At 44.0% G+C, this 20,039-nt stretch overlaps 2 protein-coding genes across 3 annotated transcripts; one reads left to right on the top strand and one right to left on the bottom strand.

Moving 5' to 3' along the window:
* The first annotated feature begins 1,953 nt into the window (after positions 1–1,953).
* LOC112944886 (claudin-19-like) lies at positions 1,954–15,148 on the top strand. The gene is made up of 6 exons (XM_026036414.1): positions 1,954–2,033; positions 2,437–2,713; positions 8,839–9,003; positions 9,131–9,212; positions 13,722–13,832; positions 14,975–15,148. Exons 2-6 carry the CDS (start codon positions 2,494–2,496, stop codon positions 15,072–15,074), a joined length of 678 nt encoding a protein of 225 aa, XP_025892199.1. The 5' UTR covers positions 1,954–2,033; positions 2,437–2,493; the 3' UTR covers positions 15,075–15,148.
* A 362-nt stretch (positions 15,149–15,510) lies between these two features.
* DUSP28 (dual specificity phosphatase 28) lies at positions 15,511–18,940 on the bottom strand. Of its 2 annotated transcripts, none has more exons than XM_026036405.1 (2): positions 16,290–16,637; positions 15,511–15,696 (listed from the first exon to the last, which is right to left on the bottom strand). In XM_026036405.1, exons 1-2 carry the CDS (start codon positions 16,635–16,637, stop codon positions 15,583–15,585), a joined length of 462 nt encoding a protein of 153 aa, XP_025892190.1. In that variant the 3' UTR covers positions 15,511–15,582. The 2 variants fall into 2 exon arrangements, 1 of the variants encoding a protein (XP_025892190.1); XR_003248856.1 differs by lacking the exon at positions 16,290–16,637 and adding an exon at positions 18,562–18,940 and having other exon boundaries at positions 15,640–15,696.
* Positions 18,941–20,039: the final 1,099 nt, after the last annotated feature.

Raw genomic sequence — 20,039 nt, 5'->3', positions numbered from 1 at the left:
AGCCACATACGTTCTGCGTCCGCATGTTTTGATGTTGGGATGAGTCCTGTTCCTTTGGCACCCCGGGGTCTGGGCTTACCCTATCACAGCTCTGAGGTGTACATGGCCTATATGTACAGTTGCTGAGAGAGGATGCTCTGGACTGCTTTATTGTTTTTTCTTTACAGTCAAACTCATTTGGGCAGTACTAAAATCCCGTTATCACTAGTTTGGCCATCGGTGTGGCGGATAAAATCAAGTCTTGATGAGAAAGCCGTATGACATCAACTTAAGGGAAAAAAAAAAAGTAGCTTTTTGGAGACTTCTTTGCATATGGTGTCTGTTACCTGCTCTCTCATTCTGTTCAAGCAACACTGTCCTCATCTTATCCACTGATGAGATGGGCAAAGTGGGGCACGGTGCCCTAGCGGGATGCCGCCCACTTTGCAAGCCTTGGTAGGTGCTCAACATCCCACCCTCATGCCCCCATGTAGGTCACTCACTTGGTCTCTGGCTGATAGGAGTGTGAATGCTGCAGAAGAAATCCAAGGAATTTTAAAGTGAACCTGGTTAAACAAAGTGCCGATTCTCCCACCTCCCTTTTCTAGAACATGTTTCACCTGCCTGAGACTTGCATTTCACGAGGCCTCCACTGCTCCCCAGTGCGGCCAGTCAATGGTGAAGATCTGTTTTTGGTCTCGCTTCCGATCCCTGCTGAGACACCAGACCTGATGCTCCTGCCCCTCAGAGTCCAACCAGCCAGTGCTTTGCCTGTCTGGCATTAGAGGTTCTCCCTGGCTGCTTTGGTGGGAAATAAAGCACGCTTTTCTTCAAGCTCCACTCAGAGTGGGGTGCTCACACGCATAAGTGGCAGTTAATGGTGCTCAGTCATTGCAAGGATGGAAGAAGGCCTCTTAGAATGTGGTTTGCACCTTCTTAGAAATTGGTTGGATTGGGACTGGGAAGTGAGGTAGGTTGTTTGATGTTTTGTTTATTTGGTTGGTTGTTTTTTGTCTGTCTAACTCCCAAGCTTCCTCAATTTTAAACTTACTTTAAATTATTAAATTTTAACAGCACTTTTATTAGATTTTAGCAGCATGTTATAACATCAACAGATGCCCTCCGCGTGGTGACGATGCACCATACACAGCTCAATCTTCCTGTTCAATCTACAGCTCACAGTTGTAGGTCAGGAAAGACCTACAGCTGTGTGGATCAGAGCATGTATGTCATACACAGAAACACTTGCTTGAATTATGAGCCTACCCATGTAGTGGGAAGCCTCTTTGCATTTGTTGTTTATTTTGAATTTTTTTGTTTGTTTTGAATGTTCTTTATTAACTGTTATGTATATTTTGAAGAGGATGCACAATTTAAAGTGCATGTGAGAAAAGTGATCCATCTTCAGTGCAAGATCCAGCTTTCAGAGTGGACTAGACACACTCTTAAGGAGTGGACTACAAATGTTTCTGCTTTCCTATACAAAAAAAAAATATTCCAGGATGGTGCAGTTGTTTTGAATTGATTTTTACAGAATAAAGCCTTTTTTTTTTTTTAAATGCAGAACTGGAATATTTCTTCATGGTATGGGCAGCATACTAAAGCAAGTCATGCTTGAAGTTGTTTGCTTGTCATATGCTTGCCCCCTGTCTTGAGAGCATAGCGTGTTGGTGACGAGTGCAGCGCACAACTCTCAAGTAAAACAGCCACTGGGAAAACCGTGATATTTTTCTTGTAGGCAGTGGGTGGGCAGCTCACTGTCACCAACAAAGCAGGCTTGGTGCTGGTGACTGCCAGAGTAAGGCTGCTCACATGATATTAATGTATATATATATTTTTAATGTACTGTCATCCATTTTACTGAAATTTAGCTATAGTGACCGGCTATGTCTGAGCTTTTGTGCAACAGTCAGTGAGTGCTCTGGCCTTGATCTTAGAACAGCGGGAAAAGTCCAAAAGAGGGCAAAATTGCTTGAGCAAACTGATCCTCCCAAAGTGCTCACAGTCGTGCCCAGCAGGAGGGCAAATGCAGTGGAGAGAAAAATAACACCAACGTGAGTATCAGGATCTATTTCATTTTACATTTGTATCTGTAAGCGTTGTAATCAGGTGATGAATAATTTATATTAGCATTTGATATCTTTAAAATAGTTTTGAGTTTGCAGAGAAGTGAAGACCTGATGAAAGATTGCAAATTCACAGCATAGTTCCTCGGTTCTTCTGATTTGCCTTTGTTGTGATTTTTTTTTTTTTTGATGGTAAACACACACAAAATGCTCAGTTGTCAGAATAGTTTATTCCCAATGCCTCTTGAGATTTCGGTTCTAGTTGTATAACATTCTTACGTGATAAGTTATTTTGTAGGTAGATCTTTTGGGTATTTACCTAGAAGATAGGCTTGTGACTGGCGTGAAGAAAAATGAATCCATTTTATGTGCACATAAACTGTCCCAACAGGTTTCTCATATCGGGAATCTCAGGGGGCTGCTTTGAAAAGCAGCGAACGTCGGGAGAATGGCATCATCTTCATCACAGATCTGTGTCTTGCTGCTGGCTTTATCAGGCTTCACCACCATACTTCTCACCACCATGTCCAACCGGTGGACTGTTTCCAGCACTGCGGCTGTGTCGGCTCCTATGGACTGGGTTTCAGAAGGTCTTTGGATGGAATGTGCTGTGGCCGCACAGGGAAAAGTGCAGTGCAAGAGCTTTTTGTACTTGTTGAGTTCAGACAGTAAGTTTGTGTGGCATACTTAAATAAAGTAGAGCAGTGGGGTTTTGTTAGTCTATTGCTCTAATATTTCTCAGAGGTGGCCAGCTTAATTTGGAGTGTGTCTATATAGGTAATGCTTCTGTGTTTTCTAAGTTAGCATGCTAACTTATCTGCAAATAGCAAGAGAAGAATTATCTTTCAATGGACTGGAATTTAATTTTGCTTGGATTATTCTGCATTTTGTTTGTATATAATTCTACCAAGCACCCTTTTTGTGGTAAGGGACCAGAAAGACTGATGTACTTAAGTGCTTTCTTAAAAACAAACAAACAAACAAACAACAAAAAAAGCAGAGAAACAGTTGCAGTACATCATTCAAACACTGATGTTTTGGTTAGGTTTCTTCTTAAACAGAACAGTCTGCTTGTTCTTTTACAACTTTCTGACTTGTGCTTTTTTAGCTGCATTACTATGGAAGCATTTTTTCAAATGCTCCTCCTTTTATAGACCCCTAATTGTCATTGCTGGGCTTTTGGAGTTTTTTTTTCTGGACTTTTCCAACTTTTTTTTTTTTATTATTATTATGCAGTGCTTAACCTGATGCTGGTCTTAAAAATACCACATCTTGCAGACTTGCAGAAGGAAGTGGAGTCCAGATGTAGACTCCGCTGAGATCAGAACTTGCAGAAAAGTGCAAGGCAGGTTTATAAAAGCAGACTGCCTGAAAACTCTAGATTCAGCATTTACACGTTTCCTCCTCAAACCCCTATGTCTTGTGGCCTCCTCTTTGTGATGATGGTGCCAGCTTGAGAATAAAGATTAAGGATCACATAATGAGTACAATTTTGTAGCCTACTACTAGCCTACATGCTAACTTTATGTTAGTAGTGCTTTAGTAACTCCACGCATGCAAGTTGGAGGCAATATCAGCACTTCATACCCTTCCCTTTTAGCTGTGCAGATGCCACATACAAGAACACTCCTCCCAAGGACACCCTTTGAGCTGATACAAGGAAGGCCCAGTTTCATCTAGAAAGCTAGATCTGATTCCTGGGAGACAGGGTGTGGAGGTGGGACCAGTGATCCTTCAGGTCTCGCAGCCTCACCCACCAGGCCATGGAGTGATACCATAAATAGGCAGTTTCCTGGGGAGCCGAAGCTGTTGCCTCTCCAGGGATTTTTCTTCACTCCCTTCCTGTGACTCCCCAGTTTTAAGAGCAGATCCCTGCTTAGCTGGGCTCTGCTGGGCTTCTATGGCAGCTTCTCCTGGGAACAGCAAAGGCTTCTTCAGGCCAGCCCAGGGCACTCGATGCAGTTGTCTGGAGAATCGCTACGGGAAGGGCCCCTGCTCTTCCTAAGTGCAGAGTCAGTGCTCCTACAGTCTGGGACAAATGGACATAGGTGACAGAGATCAGGAAGAGATGGCTTGTTTTGGTCAAAAAATTAGGAACTAATTCTTTGATTGCTTTTGTTTGTTTGTTTTGTTTTTCCAACATTCCCGTAATGGAATGATTAAAATGGTGCTGAATGAGGGAAAACTCATGTGTTCCACATCTGCAGTCCAATCTTTTCTGCTTTTATGTGTGTTTTATGAGTGCCCACCGATATAATCTTCTCAAGGCCATTAGGAAGAGAAGAATTCTTTATGAAAACTTCTCAAGGCAGCATTAGAAAAAATCTGGGGACACTTGCTTCAAGTTCTCAGCTAAACTCAGCTTAGAGAGGCCTGTGAGCAGCACTGATCTCTGAGGTTGCCAGAGTGATACTTGTGTATGAAGGGATTAATTGGAAAGTCTCTAGAGAGCTTTAGAGAGCTTTTAAAGTGATGCTGATTTTCAGTGTATTCATTTTATTGTACCATTGTTTTGAAACTGTAGTGACCTTTCCCTAGCTGAAGGAGAGGATTCTCTAGAAATGTCCTTAGAAGATAAATTTTTAGCACATTGCCATCCCATTTCTTTGAAAGATTGCAAGTGCAGAGCTGCATGGGACCACACTGGCCCTGCTGCCAAATCTGTTCTGATTTAAGTCACTGGTGATGCTCCTCTTAGTTGCCAACGGGGCAGAAACAGCCACAGTGATTTTGTAGTGTCCTTGTGCAACCAGAACATGGTCTTCCGTAGCACAGGCTTGAAATGACCTGTAAAATTGGGGAAAAAAAAAAAAAAAAAAAAAGAGTGAAATCTGTTATGAGCAGGTTGAGACTCACAAAAAATGATCCTGTTGGGAGTCTCAGTGTAAACGCTGCTGTGCCGTAACTCTGCTGTGGTTTTGTATCGGGACATAGTCATTACCTGAAGAAACTGTGGTTCCATTTCCTGGACGTAAGAGCAGGTGACCGCTGGGAAAGATGCTTAGCTCTCTTCACACACACAGGCAGCTTAAGGTATTAAAATAAAAGGGAGCTGAGAAATGACTCTGTGCTGGTGTCTAGTTAAGGGCAGAAGCAAGTAAACCAAGTTTACACACTTCAACTTTGTCTAGAATAGATTTTTTTTAATGTAATAATATATATAACCTGAGAAGCGTGCAATTATTTAGAGGGTTATTCCTCAGGTAGCTGTTTTCCTCCATCTGTTTAGCCCTTTTGAGATAGGCTTGTCACACTGTGGGTCCATCCCGTGTGTTTTGTTTCCGTGAGCCACACATTAGCATGGCTGTATACCAGTATACCTGGGACTCTGCTTTAAGAGTGCACCAGTTTAACTGGAGATCAATACATGGTAAAATATTAATGCAAATCATTTATCCGTAAACCTAACATTCCTGAAATAAGCTTATAGTACAGTTGTTAGCTATTTTAGCTAAGCTGGAAGTTATTCCTAGTTTACTTATGACTATAATTCTAAAAATGCACCAAATCTATGAATGGGGGAAAATAAATTCTGCTTGGAAGTTTCTAGCTGAGTTTCACCATGAAAAAAAATGACACGAGAAAGCTTGATTTGATTTGATGTCAGAAGTTTCATTACATGTTTCCCAGGTAAACTGTAGTCAACTGAGAGATGGAGATAAGGTATTTACCACAGTCATCACTCCTTCACAACATTTTATAAGAGTAGTGGCTGGCCTTTATAGGCTGAGATTAAGAATAGGCTCCTTTTATCGCTTATTAGTATTGTCAGTAGTTTAAAAAAATAGTGCTTCTGTCATAGACTGCTCCCACTTCTTATTGTCATTCCCTGGAAGTGTTATCTCTGGGGCTGAGCAAAGAGCAAAGGTAGCCTCATTTTGGAATGGAAGCCAAAGATAAAACAGCAAGGAGGCTTCTGAAGACAGACATATTCTTCATTCACCTGGTTACAATCTAATTATAGGAGCATTTAGCTGTTACTACTCCCAAGTATGTCTGCTGCTTTGGAAATTATTGGTTTTCTTTTGTGTTTGGGGGGGTGCACACTTATCAGAGTGACTTTGCCACACAATTACTGGAAAGTCACCAGTATACATGGTAGTGTGATGACCACGTCCACGTTTTATGAAAACCTCTGGAAGAGCTGTGTGGAAGACAGCACTGGAGTGTCCAGCTGCAGAGAATTTGACTCTGTGTTTGTGCTGCCGGGGATGTGACTTTGCTCAGACTTGTTTGTACTGCTACAGATTTTGTTGGAAGGAAAAGGTGAGATTTTTGTTGTGGTAATATGGTGGTGCTGGAAAATGACATTGATTTTTTGGCCAATAAGGAATTTGTGGGCTAAAGATTAAAAAAAAATCCTCTTTAAGCAGCAGAATATATCAAACACATTAGGAAATGCTATAAAATAATGCTGTAACATAAGGGAAATGAAATCACTTGATTAAGCAGTTACTCTACTTGGCATTTTAAGTATAGCGTAATTTCTTTTCTAGCATCTCATGGGAAGATTTGTTGCACAACTCTTAAAATAATTCCTTATTTATTTGGAATGACTGTATAGGCATTCCTTTGCAATGCTTGACATCCAGTGTACTGTATCTGTAGCTTTTTTCATATAAATAGGTAAAAAGAAGTAGTATTTATAGTGAAGAAGCAGCTAGTATTTTTGGCATGGCAAGACTGAGAATCATACATCATAGGACAAAGAAGTTAATTTATCTGCCAGAAGCTGGCCGTTAATGTTGGAGATGTTTCTAGATATCAGAGAATTTAGAGGTAGTTTTAGATCTGTTTCCTGTGCTATGTATCGGTTTTCAGTAGTATTGTAGGTTGTCCTCATATATTTAAGAATACCATTCTGTGCATGGTAATTAGCTTTACAGACAGTTAACTTAGTTGTTACTAATCTGGAATGTCTGTGCACTCATGCCAGAATAAGATTGTCTTCCTCATCAGCTGTATCCATCCGGGGAGGTGGTTGAATTGATGAGGATGGAGGGTACTGTTGTTGTAGAGAGCGGCTAATATAGGATTAGCCTACAGGCTAGACTGCCTAGACTCAGCAGGAGGCAAGTTCATCAGCTGGAAAGGTCCTAAAAGTGGCTGCTTGGAGATAAACTTCCACATGGCTGAAGACGACATCAGTTACTTAAGTTACTTGAGAAGATGGTAGTGTATCTGGGGAGTATACACAGGTGGAAAGGGAGGCTAAAAAATGCTTACAGCATTACAGATGAGAAAAGATTTAGAAAGAAAAGCTGAGTAAAAGAAAAAACAACCAGATAGGAGACACTGAAGTTTAGAGAAAGTCAAGACGATAAGTTGACCAAGTCAGAAAAGAGGAAGAAAGCAGGGTTGTTAGCAATGCACCTGCAACTGTAAGGACAGGCATACTAAAAATAATCACTAGATTAGATGTGTTTCAGACTATTTTTAGGAAACAGCCTGTGACAGGAAGATGCCAGAGGTTATTAAAAAAAAAAGGTATCTTTGTTCATGAGTTGTTATGGGTCATCATAAAGCCACATGTAAGCATGGCCATAAAGATTTACCATAAAAGTTCCCTCTTAGGCAGCAATAGCTCTGTGGAATGCCTCCAATTTTTCTTTTGTACATGGAGAATATCTTAATTGGAGAATTATTTAAAATATGGAGAATATTTTAAACTGATATACAACTTTTAAATTCAGCCAGCCACTAGCTCAGTACGTAAAATACCATTCAGGCACATATCTAGCACTTAAATAGCCAAAGGTTAGAGCGTCCTTTGTATGGATATTTCTCCAACTTTACTAAAGTTGATAAGGAAATGCTGAGACCAGAGTTCCTGAATCAGTGAAGACAGGGGTGTTCACAGTATGATTTCAATTTTTAGAGATTTTCAAGATGCCCTGATCACAAATATGTGCAGTGTGGACCATTTTAAAGCGCTATTGTGTAAGACTAAAACCGTGTCTGTCTATATGGTGTAGTTTGCACTATACATCTAGTCACAACTGAGCTGGCACTTAACATGTGTGGATTTTTTTAGTTTTTTTAATTTTTTTTTTTTGTTTAGTGTTTTGGCGGGTTTGTTTTGTTTTGTTTTTTGGTGAAGGAAGTAAAATTTACAAAAAACCTCTCTTGTTTAGACCAAAGTGCACTGGGGAATGATCGACTCAGAAAAAGATGCCAAAGCATCACCTGATCTGGAACCTGTCAAATTCAGGGCACCATTTTAGAGAGCCAAAAGGCTTCTCTGACCTTCCTGCTTATTCTGAGTGTTAATCTGTTCCTATTTTTTATGTGACTTATACCTGAAGACCAGAAACTTGATAGAGGAAGCAGACAAAGAGCTTTGGAAATATTGCGAGAGATGGTCCCAAACTCCCTGTGACTAGGACTTAGCGGCAAAGCAGCACTGAAGGTATTCTGGGCACACCACTAGTAACTGAGAGGACATCAAGATGAGTTCTAAGTGGGAGATTTATTTCTGCTGCTATAAATGACCGTATATTTATATGTCTAGGATTTGAAGACATGAGGTAGGACGGGCTTTTTATTATTTCTTGGGGGAGTTTATTAATGCCCTTATAACGTGTGGTTGTAGTTTGGCATTGAAATCTGAAATCTGATTGAATTTAGGTATAAGAATTCTACGTTTTTGATGTTCCTCTGGCAACAAAGTCATAGAGAGTTGTTCCTAACTGTTCCTGTTAACTTTTTGACTGGGATCATTTATTTTTTTGTCTGGAATATACTTAATGTCTGTAGACACTGACTTTTTTTGCTGTTTTTCTGTCTTATGCAGTTCATGTTCAGGCATGCCGTGCCCTGATGATTACTTCCATCCTTTTGGGACTCATAGCTACAATACTCTCGCTGCTTGGTTTACAGTGTGCACACATTGGGTTGAGTAATGAAGATGGAAAAGTGAAGTTTGCTGTCACGGGAGGATTTCTCTTTATTTTAGGAGGTAATATTGAAGCCGAAATGAGAAGGCTGTCAATACTTGCTATTGCCGGACTAAACTAAATAGTTTAGAGTTCTACAGTCATCAAAGAAATTACTCACTTAGGTGCTGCTTTAACATTTTTGGGTAGGTCTCTGTTCCATGGTGGCTGTTTCTTGGTATGCTGCGATGGTTACGTCTCAGTTCTTCGACCCGTTGTATGCTGGTACCAAGTAAGTTAATAGATGTGTTTTAGCAAGTCATTGATATTTTATGTTTTCATGTTTTAATGGTGGCAGCAGATGGCTCTCTCCACGGCACATTTTCACCTCAGACCTCCTTTGGTGAGGAGGAAGGAAAGGTTCTCCCCCAGATTATTGAGTCTTTTGGAGATATCAACCCCAAATTCTGATTCAGAGTCTGATTCAGAGTGCCTACCTTGATAATTGTAGCCTCTGTACAGGTACCTTCCTCATGTAGAGTAAGGTGAAATGCAGAATAAATGATCAACTAGTAGAATTATTAGCCTCTTCCAGAGCTTTCTCATGTTAATATGCAGTCTTTTCCTCCTGGTTGTTTCTCCCCAAGCACATTCAAGGGAAAATGAGACTACCTAATCCTCAGAGATAGTGCAAAAAAACCCCCAAACCTCTTTCATCATCGCTACCACCTTTCTGACTCACAAGGCTTTGGCCATGGCCACCATCTATGTGTTTCATCTGCCTCTAGGTCCCTGTATCTGAGCTGTTTTCAGACGAGCATGCATTTCACCTTTTTCTAGCTTTCTGAGGTCTAAGCATCCAGTGTAAGTTTCTCACCCAGGACCCATCTATAGTCAGTGGAGAGACAGGCAAACACCGGGCAAGCAAAGAGGAGTGCTGACTGCGTGCATTTTACAACATGCATTTACAGTGAACATCACACATGTACAACAAACATTGCACACGTAAAAGAAACCTCACATATCTCTCATCCAATTAAATTTTCACCTTGCATGTCAACTGTAGGGATTGCTCTTCATGTAGCCCTGACAAGTTCAGTTTCCCACTTTCCTGTCCTTTAGGAACGCTGGGAGGAAGATTGGTCATGACTGTTACTCAGAATAGGTATTTTTTTTATGGCTGCTCCTTCTTTGCCATCAAATAGATGCTGCATTCATTCCTTTTATGGTCCTTCATCATCACTGCCTGCTCACTGTATCATTTATGGCTCTTTGCTAACATGGTGACTTCGGTTTCTGGAAAGTCCATGGTACCAGCAACCGCTATTGCCTCTCTGTTCACTTTTTCAATGGCATTTTCAAATGCCATTTTACCTCTGCTGCTGCTCCTTCTTGGGAGGAGTGCGAGATGTTTTAATACCTCAGAAACACAAGCAGCTAGAGCTAGATGCAAATAGCTACCCCTCCATCTAAATACCGAAAAGCTTTCCGACTTTCAGTTTTTCTTCTTCGTGACATTGTTATATCAACTTAATTGACTGTCCTGAGAAATGTGGAGACAATATGGAAACTGGCTTAAACTGAGTAGCAGTGATCTGCAGGTAGCAGAAGAATGTTGCTCGAGTGTACTGCTTGTTTTAAAGAAGTTCAGCAAGTATTTTTTACCATACACTAGTAGTTCAACATTTGTCTTTAAAATGTTGGCAAATTTTATAGAAATAAGCATCAGTTAGCTTAGAGGAATGAAAACTCATATTCTTGTGTGATAGAGAAGCAACAGTCTTTAAACTAAATGCCAGCTGAGGACAGCTTATTGTGGGCAATAAGTTTATCAGTTGGTAGCAAGGGTAGAGGTAACTGGGTGGTTTCTTTGGAGAGGGGGAAAGGGAGAAGGAAACAATACATTGTCTGGGGAACATGGAAGAGCAGATCTTGTGTGCAGTTCTGGGCTCCCCAGTATAAGAGGGACTTGGAGCTCCTAGAGACAGTCTAGCAGAGAGCAACAAAGATGATCAAGGGACTGGAACATCTCTCGTATGAGGAGAGACTGCATGAGTTGGGCCTGTTCAGCTTGGAGAAGAGAAGGCTGAGAGGGGATCTCATTGACATGTATAAGTTCATAAAGGGAGAATGCAAGGAGGAAGGGACCAAGCTCTTCTCATTGGTGGCCAGTGACAGGACAAGAAGAAGTGAGTATAAGTTGAAACACAGGAAGTTCCATCTCCAGGTGAGGAGCAACTTCTTTACTATTAGGGTGACAGAGCAGTGGAACAGGCTGCCCAGGGAGGTTGTGGAGTCTCCTACTCTGGAGGTCTTCAAAACCCCCCTGGATGCCGCCCTGTGCCACATGCTCTAGGTGTGCCTGCGTGAGCAGGAAGGCTGGACTAGATGATCTCTAGAGGTCCCTTCCAACCTTGAACATTCTGTGGTTCTGAGATCTGAGCGAGGAGGAATGTATACATCATGCCAGTACCTATACTAAGACTATAGTTTTTAGATCAGAAGAACTATAAATCTTTAGATCCTGGGATCATATTTGAAGGGTTTTATAGGCTTCCCTTGAGGATTGGTGCTGAGAGATTAGTGATGCAGTGCTTTGTTATGAATCAAAGTACTTTCAGCAATTACTTTTGGTGTTTTTTAGTTATCCTTACCCTACCAAACAAGCAATCACAAAGAAATTGTGCTTATTAAGACCTTTTTTTATGTTTTCTATCTCCTTGAGATAATTATCTGAGGGGCAATAAATATGTTGGAGGACCTAAACAATGGATGATAAGGAACTCCACTCAGGAGAATAGTTGGGGTAGTTATGTGCTGCCACTGCAGTGCCGCAACATCACTGTGTGTTAATCAGTGACCAGTTTGTTTGCCTTCAGTAGCTGAAGAGAACTTTTAGTACAGCTAAATTTGGTATTAGAAACTTTTGTTTTAGGCAGCAGGTCTTAGCGAAGTAACATTTCTCATGGGCAAAGGTAGGCAGACTGTGGTCTCTTGAGTAATTTATTCTCCTTGGAATCAGTGAGATTGACTTATTTTAATACCATTACTGGGCAGTATTGATCACCAAACTGGCAAATATATATATTTTTTATTTTATTTTTTTATGCATGCTTTTCTACTTTCAGCAGATGAGTTCATTTTATTATTAGGTCTTACAGAAACCTTAACTCGCTCGCAGCTCTCTCCTATGAACTCTGCTGGGATGACTGCAGCTTTTTTGTCAATAGGGAGGCCACGAGTGAGTACCAACTACTGTGTACTGGTCAACACTCTCCCAATGGCCCTTACTATTCCTCCTGCATCTTCTCCTGATTTCTAGAGTTCGTTTGAGATGACGATGGTCTTTTGTTCTGTGTTTGTGTGGTGCTCAGAGCAGAGCTCTCGTCCTCAGAGTGTGATAGGATCACAGAAGGAAGCAACCTCCAGGAAAGCACCAAAACATTCTTGCAACAACTAGCACTAAAATCAGAGGCACTCGTTATCTCAAATAATGATTTTATGTTTATAGAAAATACACTTACTTGGTGTATTTTATCTGGTTCTGCATGGTCCACGACATTTACCTTGCTCTTGCTATTGGCTCTGACTCTTAAGTCGACAGCTGGGCATTGATGATTCAGTGACTCAGACCTGCCTATCTGTATCATGAGAAATAGCTAACCACAGAAACAGTTTTCTATGGACATGACTGCTAAGTCAGCTATAAACAGCTAAGTATACGGGGCTAACTTTTCCTTTTTTAGTAGGAAAATCAGGAAAGAGTAATTGTTTTCTGTGTAATCTTACATTAAACTTAAAACACGAAGAATAGTCAGCACTCTATCCTTACTGACTTTTTTTTCCCTTAAGTTATAATCAGTTACAATCTAGTGCTGAAGGGTATTTAGGAATGATCCCTGAATGAAGAAGGATAGCTCTGTTTTCCTGAAGAACAAGAGTCCTTCAGGAAAACTCGGAGTCTGAGAAAATCACAGATGATGAATCCTGACCAAAAGAATAATCATGATGCTATTGTCTGGTGGGAGTTTGACAAAAGAAAAAAAAAAGAAAATGCAAATTTTTAAATTTTTATGTTTGAGCAAGAAGTAGAGCTATGATGTCATTACACCCACATTCCTCTTATGTGCTTCCCTCACAGGTATTTGCGTTTAGCAAGCTCTCTGTGCAAGTGCTAGGTACAGTACTGCACTAGGTAGAGTGATCATTTCTAAAGTTCATCAGCAGTTCATCATCCCCATGGCCTGTGCTTGGCTTTTAGGAACCTCAGTCATTTATGACCTGAAGAGGCAGGATCAATTAAGGGGGATTAGTGAGTAATGGTCACATTGTTCATCTGGTATTCAGCAAAAGCAAATAAATACACGTTTAGCTTTTCTTTTTCCATTTTTCTTTTGAACTTTTCAAAGTGATTACTTTAGATGGCTTCTGTTTTTAGTGTCTCTCCTTTATGACCAACAATTTACTGAATAAACACAATTATTTATTGCCACTTATCATTATGATTGCTTACCTCTTTCTGTTCTGTCAGTGATTAAGAAGTGCACTTAAATATGCTCTTAGGAGTTTTACTGAACCATGATGGAAATGGGCCTGTTCTCCTCTGTTAGCCATTGAAATACCTTTCATTAGCTGATTGCTACCCAGAAAGGCATTTGTTTGCTTGACTCAGGCACCTTATGGCTTAGTCTGAAGTAACTGCATCTGCATCACACCATATAATGTAAGAGCATAGAAATGGTTAAATCTTTTCTTTGTGAGCCTGTTTCATGCTGCTTCCTTAAAGGATTTTATGTTTCAGGTATGAACTAGGAGATGGTTTGTACTTAGGCTGGGCTGGATCTGTTCTTTATATACTTGGTGGGATCTTCCTGACCTGTTCATGCAAAGGGAAGAAAAGAGGAAAATGCAGGTAATTTTTGAATTTGTTAGTTGAAATAGCAACTGTCAATTATATACTTTTGTATATTATACAAATTGATATTTTGTATTTGTGTACCATTAACTCGGTCTCACCCCTGTATGAAGCTGCAGCCATACTAAGTCCAGGTAGGAAACTGCTGCTGCTAATTCAGTGCTATGATGCAACATTACAATCAGCAATCACATATTATCAGTCTTCTATAAATCCAGGTCCTGTTGATACTGCTAAAATCTGTATGATTAAAAATATGCAGTCAAAGAGCAAGCTGTCCTTTGGCCAAAGGAAAACTGCAGTGTGTTATAATCAAGTTCTTCTCCTGTAACACTAGCTACTCTTAAAACAATCAAATATTTAATTTAAACATTTAATTTGTAGAAAATGTCATCATATTTTCCTCCAAAAATACAGATTGTTTGATGTCTATGATTTTTTTATCTTGTTTCTCATGGGATGCTCTGTTGTGCATCGAACCAGAGGGGGAAAAAAAAAAAAAAAAAAAAAAAAAAAAAACAGAGATTTCTGGCCTCCATACCTATTCTTGCTTGACTTTTTTTTTCATTTTAAATTATTTGTATACAGTCCATTACATACTGAGCTTAAATTGATGGCATTTCAGTTTTATGGTAATATTTCATTAACCACTGTGAACTTCGGATCCAACTCACCCTACCTTGGTACAAAGTACCAAATATATGGAAATCTATTGCAAAAATCAGGTAAAACTGCTGCAGACAGTAATAAGTTCAACACTCTGAAGGCCAGCTGAAGGCCTTGGTTAGATGCCGGGTGCTTTTGGTTTCCGTTCTCATTGTCTTGCTCCCCTCACAAAGATGAGCAGCTTACACGGTCTCAGGGCAGCCCAGTCTCAAACTGCTCCAGCTCTAGCCCAGACAAGTTGGGAGCCCAGAGGGTGTCTCTGAATAAGAGCCTTCAGTCTCCTGCTGACGAACCTCACTCTTCCTCTTCTCTAGAGGACCAGCAAGAGTCTGCTCATTTCTGTGCCTGTGGGAAGTATTTGATATCAGTGGGCTGGTTGCAGACCTAAATGAGTAACCTCCTCAGTATCTAAAACTGCAAAGTTGTGTGTAATCCTAATGATTTTATACGATTTTTTTTTTCTTAATTTGCAGTGGCAGCAAATATGAGTATTCCATGGGCCAGGCAGTTCCTCAGCAGCACATGTTCTCCAAGAACTCGGAGGCAGTCAGAAGAACCAAGGAGTATGTCTAAACTTGTACATTTTACATTACTTGCAATGTTCATAGTTTGTGTATTCAAAAAAAAAAAAAAAAAAAAAAAAAAAAGTGACCCAAAAAAAAAAAAAAAAAAAAAAAAAAAAAAAAGTGACCCAGGAGGTGAGACAGAAATCCAAACATTGGTCTTGCATCAGAACTTCCACTTAGGTTATGGAGAAATGTAATTAAAAACAAAACAGGAGACAAGTAAAGCTACTATGCAGTAATGTATTCATTGGTTCAATGCATTTATTATCAACATTCCAGGGAAGATAAAAGCTTAAGGTAACTGTGCGTTTGCAACCCTTCCGCCACTCTTCAGTTGGTATTGCTCTGCTCTGTATCTGTTGCTTCAGTAGCAGCGTGCTCCCTAACTGTAAGGATCCATCACCTCATTTTGGGGTGTAAAACTTTTTATTTAGTACTAACACATAGTGTGGTAGTGATTTTTTTTTTTAATGCCATAAGCCTTTTTTAACTGTGTGATGATGTTTTAATGAGAATTAAGTCTGTTGCTCAGTGGACAGCTTTCGCAGACGTAGATCTTCTTCATATCGCTGCAGCTGAGTCCAAAATCCTGCATTGGGTTCTGCTTCGGGCCTGGCAGCCTTTACAGTCTAGAGGAGGAGGAGAGACATAGAAATCGTGTGAGGAATTGGGCAAACTTGCCTTAGACTAAAAGACCTTAGAAAATCAGTCATATACACATATATGCACACATACACATATGCACACACATATATATGTGCAGCAGGTATTTACAGTTAGCCTTAAGCCATTCAGGAGCCCCCCGTGGGTGATGGTTCTTTGCTATATCGAGCTGTTACATGGCTGATATATATATATATATGCCAGCTTAAAGAATGACCCCTGCAAAACAGCCTCTTGCTTTTTCTCACTAAGTTGCTTCACCTATCTGACTGTAACTTCCCTTGTTGCAAATAAGCTACTGCCAGCCAGAAGCCACACACAAAAGCCAGCTCTGCCTACAGATTTTACCTTAAAGCCTGCTAGCATTTTAAAGCCTATTTGTGCAGGAAATGTAGCCAGGAATGCATATTCGTTCAAGTAGGGTAGAGGAGTGGAAAGATTTTATTCAAATAGCTAGATATCTGCCAGGAAGCAGGTGAGAGCCCCAAGCCAGTGCTACGCCGCGGCTCCCGGTGAACGCCGCACGTCTCCCCCACGTGGGTTCAGCAGGACATGGTACCGCAAAGGCCTCCTGCAGCGAGAGGTGCCGGTGGCGCATGAGGAAGGCTGTGCAGACGGCGGCTGAGCGGCTGCGGCCGCTCTTGCAGTACACGAGGCAGGTGCCGCCACCGCGCAGCGTGTCCTCGATGGCCTCGCTGCAGTGCTCGAAGTATCCATACAGGTCCTCGGCAGGGTCATCGAAGACAGGCACCCGCAGGCAGTGGATATGCTGTAGCGCCGGGAATGGCTGCTGCCGTGACACATTGATGCAGAGGGTGACGCGCTCGCGCTGCAGCAGTGCTGCGTCGCGTGCGGCACGCACCGAGCCCAGCAGCAGCCCCGCAGCCACGGTGCACAGCGGGGCCATGGCTGCTGCTGGCGCTCAGGCTGCCCACGCCGCTGTGAAGCTATATTTACCACAGGCTGGCTGGTTCCCAGGCTGCCTGCACTGACGAACTGCTATATTTACCACACAGCGGTGGGTCCGGCAGCTCCCAGTGCCACCAGGAGCCCCAGCGTGGCTCTCGTGAGCAGTGTCGCCCTGAGGGCCTTGGCGCAGCCCTACCTCTGTGCACCTGGGCCCGGGAGGTGCCTGACAGGCCTTCTTGTGTCCCCCCAGGGCCTCCAGTCCCATAGGGCCCAGGGGACCCTAGGAGATTAATGTGGCCCCCAGGGCCTCCGTGCACATGGGGCTAGGAGGGCCCTGCAGGGACGTGTGTGACCCTTTGGGGCCTCTACGTGCACAGGGCTGAGGGGATCCTATGTGCTTTCATACAACCCTGTGGGGTCTCCATACACACCGGGGCTGGCCCCATCAGATTTTGTGCCATCCCCAGGGCCTCTGTGTGCAGAGGGCCAGGGGAGGAGGCCCTATGAGCTTTCACGTAGCCTCCCAGGCCATGCGCCCCGTGCCCACTCTAGGCCCTGTGCACGCTCTGTCTTCCATCCACACTGCAGACAGAGGCACAGCCTGCCTCTGCCTCTGTCCACAGGAGTCGCAGGGGTCCTATGGGCTTTTGTGTGGCTCTCCAAGGTCTTCGTGCACACGGCATCAGTGGGACCCAATGAGAGTTTGTGCAGTGCCTCAGGGCCTCCCAAGTGTGCACGGGCTATGGGGGTCCTATGGGTGTTCGTCCTAGGGGTCCTAGCTCCCTCGCCAGGGGCTTCTGTTCACAGTGGTTTGGGAGGGTCCTATGGGCCTTCCTGCAGCCACCCAGGATTTCCAGGTGCACTTGGTCACTGGGCCCTATGGGCCTTCGTGCGGCCCAATGAGGCCTCCATGCACACGGGGCCTTGGAGGCTCTGCAGGCCTTTGTGTGGCCCCTCAAGGACTCTGGGCACATGAGGCCCCTCTATGTTCCTTCGTGAGGACCCCTGATGCCTCCGTCCACATGGGGCTTGAAGGGCCATATGGACTTTCATGCGACCCCTTAGCGCCTCTGTGTACACTGGGCCAGGGGTGCCTTATTGTCCTTCGTGTAGCCTCTTGGGCTCTAGGTGGGCACAGGGTTGTGAGGGCCTTATGTAAGGTTGTACAGCCCCTGGGGGCCTCCGTGTGCAGAGGGCCAGTGGGCCACTAAGGGATTTTGTGCAGCACCCTGGGGCCTCCGTGTGCGCTGTATTGCAGGGGCCCTACAGGTTTCCATTTGGTCTCCCCGGGGCCTCTGTCAGCCCTGGGTCAGGGCTGGTGCTTAGTGCTTTTGTGCAACCTCCCCATTCCTCCATGCGCACTGCACTGGCGAGGCCCTAAGGGCTCTTGTGCAGCCTCCCCAGGCTTCCATCTGCACTGTGCTGGCGGGGGCATAGGGTCTTTCATGTGGCCTCACATGCCTCCATGCCCACTGGGTTCCGGGGGGCCCTACAGGCTTTCATATAGCCCCCCTGGACCTCTGTGCACACTGGCCTGCAGGGATCCTATGTGCTTTCCGGAGGCCTCCCCAGGACTCCATGTGGCCTGGGCTGGGGGGCCTCTATGTGCTTTTATGCGGCCTCCCCACGCCTCTGTGGTCACTGTGCTCCGGGGGCCTTCTGGGCTTTTATGTGATGTCCCCTAGTGTCCATGTGCACTGGGCCAGGGGGTGTCCTGATCCACTGCGGCGGGGGGGAAGGTTTAAAGGTTTAGATACAATCCCAAGAGCGAGATTAAGACACAAAAGAGGCTAAATGCCATACAGCCTTGTAAGCTCTAGTCTCATAGTTGCGATATAGAGCAAAGAGAAGAAGAGAAAAGGAAGAAAGAAAGATAGGCAAGCAAGTGGGAAAGAGAGAGACAGCAAGATTATAGCAACTACCACCACCAGTCCAGTTGTGTTTCATCGGTTCCACCTCGGTGCAGGTCTCTTGAAGAAGGCCACTCTCAGTGCAGGTGATGATCTCTTGAGAGAGTTCAGAAGAAGACAAAGAAGAAGCCATTCACTTGGTATGCAAGTGAAGAAGTCGCTCAGTGCAGGTGAAAAGGAAGGAGGACTCTCTCAATGGAGAAAATCATAGTCCTTTTGTTGTTCCAGTTCTTGAAGAGTTTGCCCACCTGAAGGTTTCTGTTACATGTTATACATGCATTGTGCTCTGGTATTCCTCTTTCCCCCAACTTGAGTGCCCGTGCCGCTTGACAGGTATTTCTGAGCATTGTTAGCCCAAAAAGTCGTAGATCCTCAAGATGATATCGCAGTCTTCCTGGAGACAGGTCAAGAGGTGTGAACGGCAGGACAGCAATGTTGAGATAAGCACATAACCAAGAATGCCCTTGTTCGGGTCTTGAGCTGATATCCCGGTCTTCCAAGGTAAATGGTGAAGGAACAGGGCAACGCGCGGCCGCGCGTTCAGGGAAGACCCTTCCCCAAGCACCCAGCTTTTCTGTGATTCCTGCACTGCATTTTCATGGTTGCCATTCAGGTCCACATCTCAGTCACTCCGTTCCTCAGCCAAAGGCCTGAACATTGAATGGAGTGGTAATTAATTGCCTATGTAACGAGCAAGGTCAATTTAACACAGCGAGACTCTGCAGCACCTGCATTTACACTCCCTGCAGGCACGAACAACTTGTGGGAGCTCCTGCAGGAAGGGCATCCTGTGAAAACACCTTCCCCACTCCAAGCACGCTAGTCTACCCGACTCATTAAGGCTTTATTCTCCAGCTTCTTTACAGTAGCTTATTTTTGTGCCTCGGGGGGCAAAAGAATTCCAGCTAGGAACGGCGTCCGGCGTCCCTTGTCCCTGAACGGCAGATCTCATTCTCGGCTCATTTCTGAAGCCGTTAAAGTATTTGTTTTTGAGGGAGCCTTTTATTTCCTCAGCAGAGGAGTCCACGAGGCAAGTCCTGTCAGCTCTGCATCAGCAGGGCAGGCAGGCAGCCCCTGAGGGCGGCCAGGCACTCTAAGGCCAAGCAGCAGCCCCCAGGCCGGGACTAAGCAGTCAACATGGCTCCAAACGGGCCGAACGCGCCCGGGCCGCGGCAGGAGCAGCTCCTCAGCCCGCCGTCCCTCGCGCACTACACCAGTAACAGTGCAAAAGCAGCGACCCCCATCGCTAAGGCCACAGCCAACGTTTGTCGCCCGTCCTCTCCCGGGACTGAGAGCGAAACGGCGGGAAACGGCGCGAACGCCGGGACAGAGCCGGGACTCGAACCCCGATCCCACAGCCGGCACCACGCGCCCCACGCTCCGCAGCGCGCATGCGCCGCGCGCAGCCCCGCCCGCCCCGCCTCTGCGCCAACGCGCATGCGCCTCACGCCGCGCGCGGCCCCTCCCGCCCTGCCTCGGCGCCGATGCGC

This window comes from Nothoprocta perdicaria, unplaced genomic scaffold, assembly GCF_003342845.1.
Source record: "Nothoprocta perdicaria isolate Ctin4 unplaced genomic scaffold, notPer1 scaffold_177, whole genome shotgun sequence".
Lineage (NCBI taxonomy): Eukaryota > Metazoa > Chordata > Aves > Tinamiformes > Tinamidae > Nothoprocta > Nothoprocta perdicaria.
Note: the sequence above shows the minus strand (reverse complement) of the source record. Positions and strands in the feature narration are given on the sequence as shown.

What these genes read in the sequence shown, in the direction of transcription:
- DUSP28 (XM_026036405.1), bottom strand. Translation starts at nt 16,637, where the DNA reads ATGGCCCCGCTGTGCACCGTGGCTGCGGGGCTGCTGCTGGGCTCGGTG. An exon ending in CGCTGCAGGAGGCCTTTGCG is followed by an intron (nt 15,697 to 16,289) that starts GTACCATGTCCT and finishes CTCCTCCTCTAG; the next exon opens with ACTGTAAAGGCTGCCAGGCC.
- LOC112944886 (XM_026036414.1), top strand. Translation starts at nt 2,494, where the DNA reads ATGGCATCATCTTCATCACAGATCTGTGTCTTGCTGCTGGCTTTATCA. An exon ending in ATTTCTCTTTATTTTAGGAG is followed by an intron (nt 9,004 to 9,130) that starts GTAATATTGAAG and finishes ATTTTTGGGTAG; the next exon opens with GTCTCTGTTCCATGGTGGCT. An exon ending in AAGAAAAGAGGAAAATGCAG is followed by an intron (nt 13,833 to 14,974) that starts GTAATTTTTGAA and finishes CTTAATTTGCAG; the next exon opens with TGGCAGCAAATATGAGTATT.